The sequence below is a fragment of the Entelurus aequoreus genome, linkage group LG10 (assembly GCF_033978785.1).
Source record: "Entelurus aequoreus isolate RoL-2023_Sb linkage group LG10, RoL_Eaeq_v1.1, whole genome shotgun sequence".
Lineage (NCBI taxonomy): Eukaryota > Metazoa > Chordata > Actinopteri > Syngnathiformes > Syngnathidae > Entelurus > Entelurus aequoreus.
In genome coordinates this window covers 21,021,561-21,027,890 of record NC_084740.1, presented here as the reverse complement: position 1 = coordinate 21,027,890, position 6,330 = coordinate 21,021,561, and the positions used below count along the sequence as shown (strand labels likewise).

General features: G+C 39.4%; 1 protein-coding gene across 2 annotated transcripts in view; it reads right to left on the bottom strand.

The window, feature by feature from the left end:
* Positions 1–891: 891 nt before the first annotated feature.
* Positions 892–6,330, bottom strand: part of LOC133658360 (protein jagged-2) — a 162,413-nt gene continuing 156,974 nt past the window's right edge. Inside the window, exons 13-14 of one of the 2 annotated variants that reach the window (XM_062060284.1) lie at positions 2,042–2,186; positions 892–1,984 (exon numbers count right to left, since the gene is read on the bottom strand). In XM_062060284.1, the coding sequence (XP_061916268.1) occupies positions 1,542–1,984; positions 2,042–2,186 (588 nt within the window). In that variant the 3' untranslated portion in view covers positions 892–1,541. Of the gene's footprint in view, positions 1,985–2,035; positions 2,187–6,330 lie in introns of both variants that reach the window. The other variant, XM_062060283.1, reaches the window with a different exon arrangement.

Sequence of the window (6,330 nt, the reverse complement as noted above, 5' to 3'; positions counted from 1 at the left end):
GATCTAACATAATAGTGAGAGTCCAGTCCATAGTGGATCTAACATAATAGTGTGAGAGTCCAGTCCATAGTGGATCTAACATAATAGTGAGAGTCCAGTCCATAGTAGATCTAACATAATAGTGTGAGAGTCCAGTCCATAGTGGATCTAACATAATAGTGAGAGAGTCCAGTCCATAGTGGATCTAACATAATATAGAGAGTCCAGTCCATAGTGGATCCAACATAAGTGTGAGTCCAGTCCATAGTGGATCTAACATGTGTGAGAGTCCAGTCCATAGTGGATCTAACATAATAGTGAGAGTCCAGTTCATAGTGGATCTAACATAATAGTGTGAGAGTCCAGTTCATAGTGGATCTAACATAATAGTATGAGAGTCCAGTCCATAGTGGATATAACATAATAGTGAGAGTCCAGTCCATAGTGGATCTAACTTAATAGTGTGAGAGTCCAGTCCATATTGGATCTAACATAATAGTGAGAGTCCAGTCCATAGTGGATCTAACATAATAGTGAGAGTCCAGTCCATAGTGGGGCCAGCAGGAGTTCATCTTGAGTGGAGACAGGTCAGCAGCGCACAGATGAGTGGTCCACCCTGGGTCCCGACTTTGGACAGCTAGCGCGACATCTGCTGTCACCGAATCTGTGAGAGAGCAGAAAAGAAACGGCAGATCAACTGGTCTAAAAGGGGGGTCTATTTAAAGGCTAGAGTATCTAAATGAGTTTTAAGATGGGACTTAAAATCTTCTATATGAGAAATGCATTGGTTTCTTCCTAGATGTTGATTAATAACCATAAAACCCGCCTTTGAGGTAATAACGGTAGTGGATCGGAGGCCGCTATGCCTCGCTTTAATGCCCTTTAAAAAACGACTGTCAATCCAAAGTGGTAAATGCACTTTTATCACCATCCACATGTTGCTGTTTGCTCCAACAGAAGGCCATCTGAGACCAAGTAACACAACAAAAGTGATCTCATACCGACCAACAGTACAAAAAAATATGTACAATACATTTATATACAAACAATATTTTACGTGTAGAAATGTGTGAAAACAGATCTAATTTGACAAAGTGTAGCATCACAAAGACCATACAGGCAACTGTAGTAAAAAAAAGAAAAGAAAAAAAAAATCACAATTTCATGAGGCTTTAAAGCACAACTCTGAGGTTTCTGACATCCAGTCCAACTGTCCAAGTCATGTTCTCAGCACGGCGTTTTCCCTTGTAAATACAATAAAATACAAACATTCATTCGGTTGGACTTTAAATAATCATCCATTCATTCCTTCTTTGACCCCTGGCATCAATTACAAATAGGCGATCTGCTTTTTTTCTCCCTCTTTGACAGAATTGTAGGCACTCAAAGGTCACTGAAAGTGTCCAAGGTCACCAAGTAGAAGGTCATGGAAAGACATCTGAGCAGATAAGAGGCCCATCCCAAGAAAGGACCTCTACACTGGAAAACCGGACCCTGTGAGCGGAAGAGTGCAAAGTATACATGATAAAATACAAGCCCGTGCAAGGCCTAGGGTTCAAAGGTCAGATTTCTAGTTCCTGGTTGTCTGTGCAGTGGATGCGGTTCAGCTTCTCCCTCTCTTGATTGGAAATGTCCATTTTTGGAGCGCGAGCCGTCTTCGGCGCAGGGGAGGGATGTGGAATCGTGAGTTCAATCTCCTCGTAGCGAAGCGGGGCCGTGGCGTCGGTAGCGGAGGCGCGGGCCGCCGTCTCGGTGAGGGGGGCGGAGGACAGAACCAGGGGCACGGGAATTGGGGGACGCTCCACGTTTCGGATGAGGGTGACGAACTCCCTCTGGTTGTTGATGCCGTCTTCTGGCGGGACCGTCCGCTGCTTTTTCCGCTTGTGGCGGACGTGGGCGAGGATGAAGGCACAGGTGGCGCAGACGCACAGCACGACCAGAGCCGAGACGCCTGCCAGGACCACGTAGAAGCCGAGGCTCCCGGGGGTCGTGTCCAGCATTGCGCCTGCAGGATGGGGGCGTTAAAGACGGACTGGCATGGAAACACTCCCCTTACCTGGACAGTGTGGACCAAAACAAGGATTCTTCAGGCTCAGGCACTCGTTGCCATAGTAACCCTCAGGACAGGCACACATGTAGCTGCCATCGACGCTGTGACAGGGCGCTCCCTGCTGGCAAGGGTTGGGGTTGCAAAGATCCAACGCGACCTGAAAAAATGCTTTATCGTTAACGAAAAAAACATTTTTATTTATTACACCAAGCCTTTGAGTGCAAAACTACCATTATTGTTTTTATCAATGTATTTATTTATTTTTTTTAGAATTTAATCCGATTCATGTACAGTAGCATACAAAATTTTACGAATTAACGCCTCGGTTCAATTAACCACCGAGTCTCTTACAGACACACGGTGTGTGGTCTTCAGAAGCAAATATCCACTGGGGTCTCAAATTTATGGAGAGACACAATTAAATTGATAAACAAGCTGTAGAAAATGGATGGATAAATGGATGCAAAGCAATAATTAGTTAAATGTGTTAATTAATCATAATTCAAATGAAATACATTAAAGTGTTATTAAATGTGTCATAGCGGTTTACCAAATAATTAAATAAATAATTAAATAATAATACCAGTATGAAATAATTAATTAAATCATGGAAAAATTAAATAAAAATTAGAGATGTCCGATTATCGGCCGATAAATGCTTTAAAATGTAATATCGGAAATTATCGGTATCGTTTTTTTTATTATCGTATCGGTTTTTGGATCCCCCGGGAAGAGCTGGACGAAGTGGCTGGGGAGAGGGAAGTCTGGGTTTCCCTGCTTAGGCTGCTGCCCCCGCGACCCGACCTCGGATAAACGGAAGAAGATGGATGGATGGATGGATGGGTTTTTTTGTTGTTTTTTTTGTTTTGTTTTTTATTAAATTAACATAAAAAACACAAGATACACTTACAATTAGTGCACCACCCCAAAAAACCTCCCTCCCCCATTTACACTCATTCACACAAAAGGGTTGTTTCTTTCTGTTATTAATATTCTGGTTCCTACATTATATATCAATATAGATTGATTGATTGAGACTTTTATTAGTAGGTTGCACAGTGAAGTACATATTCCGTACAATTGACCACTAAATGGTAACACCCGAATAAGTTTTTCAACTTGTTTAAGTCAGGGTCCAGATCAATACAGCCTGCAAGGGATACAGTCCGTAAGCACACATGATTGTGCGTGCTGCTGGTCCACTAATAGTACTAACCTTTAACAGTTAATTTTACTCATTTTCATTAATTACTAGTTTCTATGAAACTGTTTTTATATTGTTTTACTTTCTTTTTTATTCAAGAACATTTATTTAATTTATTTATCTTATTTTATTTTATTAATATTTTAAAAAAGGACCTTATCTTCACCATACCTGGTTGTCCAAATTAGGCATAATAATGTGTTAATTCCACGACTGTATATATCAGTATCTGTTGATATCGGTATCGGTAATTAAAGAGTTGGACAATATCGGAATATCGGATATCGGCAAAAAGCCATTATCGGACATCCCTAATAAAAATCAATTAAATTATTAAATACTATTACTTTTTACGTCAAAATAAATTAATGACACATTTAAAAACACATTTATGAATTTAGACTAGGACATTAGACTTAGACAAACTTTAATGACCCACAAGGGAAATTGTTCCACACAGTAGCTCAGTTACAAAGGATGGAAAGGGTAAGGATGGAAAGGATAATTCCCGGTATAAAGTACACTAAAAATGTACCGTAGTAGCTAGGGATGTCCGATAATGGCTTTTTGCCGATATCCGATATTCCGATATTGTCCAAATCTTAATTACCGATACCGATATCAACCGATACCGATATATACAGTCGTGGAATTAACACATTATTATGCCTAATTTGGACAACCAGGTACGGTGAAGATAAGGTCCTTTTTTTTAAAAATTAATAAAATAAAATAAGATAAATAAATTAAAAACATTTTCTTGAATAAAAAAGAAAGTAAAGCAATATTAACACAGTTACATAGAAACTAGTAATTAATGAAAATGAGTAAAATTAACTGTTAAAGGTTAGTACTATTAGTGGACCAGCAGCACGCATAATCATGTGTGCTTACGGACTGTATCCCTTGCAGACTGTATTGATATATATTCGTAGAATTTCTGACCTTTTGACCTATATTACTTGTCTATTAAGAATGTCCGCTCATTTTCAATTATCTTCTATTTTGTGCCATTGAATGGACCAGTTGTGGGACAAAGGTGAATATGGAGTTATGCCAACCTGTCTACAGAATGTTTAGATTTTCCAAATATGACTAAGAGATGCAAGGTTGTTTTGGAACAGACAAACCAAAACAAAACAATCATGACGCACTAGATAAAAACAGTGACGCACGAGATAAAAAAACAGTGACGCACAAGAGACATATAAAAAATGGCAGAAGACCGGAACGCGAGAGTGATTTTGGCTTGTGTGTGTCTTGTGTGCTCTGGAGTACATTGTGTCTGCTTGCACGGACAACTTAATTCAACCTGCACTTCTGATAATGGGTAAATAAATGTGTTGTACTAAACTACTTTTGTTGCCTGCTTAAGCTTCGGACAATCCACTACACAAATTGGCGTCACGAACAGGATGGCCCAGAAGCTACAGGTCGACAGCCGCTCCCGCTCTCTCTGTCAGGCAGACAGTGTGTTGCACGCGCGCATCACAAGGTAAGCAGTTTGCTTTAAAGTGTAAACATTTTCTGCCTGGAGAGAGCCGGAACGATAAGACTAATTGCTGAATCTATTTTTGATAAAAGATAGGTTTAGTCAGGTTCTCCAAAAACAACCTGGAATGGGGTAAATTATGGTTGGATTGAGTTGTTTTATATGTGATCATTTGTCTGTGTGGTTGTTGAAAACTTGTGATTTCTTGTTTTTAGCTATAAGGGGATTGTTAATAGAATTTTGGTGGTTTGGAGTGTTTTTGAAGCATAGACGATGTGAGACGAAAAATTTCTTTTAACCTCTTTATCCTCTGTCGTTGTTGGCAGAGGATGCTTCTTTCTGCAAGTGCATCAGAATAGTCAGAGTTGGATACAGCTAAATTATAGGCAAGATTTGCTAACTGGTGTGACATTTGGCCCATATAAATTGATGACGTCTATGAAGGTGCGACATATCTGTTTATGTGGAAACTGCAGCGGTGGGAAAATCCTCTTATAGGTGACCGCTCATTGACTCCGGTAAAGGAGATCAACTGAGCGGATAGCTGTCACGACGAATTTGGAAATTTGCTGCAAATAGACAGGTATTGATCGGGCTGCATATGGTAGAGCTTTGGTGAAACTTGGTGAAACTGTATGGACTGACCAGACACGAGTCTGGAGGATTGTTGGGTGATTCCCCGTGGTCCTACTGGGCGTTAGGCCAGGTTTTTTCCGTGTTGGTCAGTTTGATAACGCAGGTGCTGCCCCAATGAAACGGGTTAATCGCCGTTGTATGAGCAATGATGGAACCTGGTTTTTGTGATATGAGACGGCCGATTCCACAAAAGCACGCATGCATTAGTTGTTTATATTTGTCCGGACATGGGGTGGTATTGTAATTTATAAATGTGTGTGTATAATGATGAATGCTGAAATGTGTGTGTATTGAGTGAGTCAGTGTTATGTTGGTACATTTAGATATATGCGTAATTTAATAACTTTTGTGTAGCACCTGGTTTCTTATCTCGTTTAATTCCCCCCCTTCCTTTTCTCCCAAGAGAGTGAGAAGGCTGTGTGAGTGACAGCTGCGTGAGGCGTGGGCCGAAGAGGTGTGACACTGTTAGCATAGCATTAAGCTAGGTTAGCATTGAGTTAGCATATCATTGAGCTAGGTTAGCATTAAGCTAGGTTAGCATTGAGTTAGCAAAGCATTGGATTAGATTAGCATTGAGCTAGTTTTAAAAAAAAAAATGTATATATATATATATATATATATATATATATATATATATATATATATATATATATATATATATATATAGTGGACAGCTGTACTCAATCTGAAGAGAAGGCTGACAGGTTGGTTTTGATAATAGGAAAAATAAAATATACTGTATATGAATAAATAAACATTTAAATATCAATACATACATTTGGACTGGGACATTTAAGCATTGTTAAATTCATTAGTCATGTGTGTAATATACTGTATTGAACAGCCCTGTTGCTTATCCGATCCATCCAGTTCCTGTGTGGAAGTTGAGACAAACACACGCACATCATAGAGTAGGACACATTGTAACTTTGAATTAATAGTTATACAACAAATAAATTAATAATATTG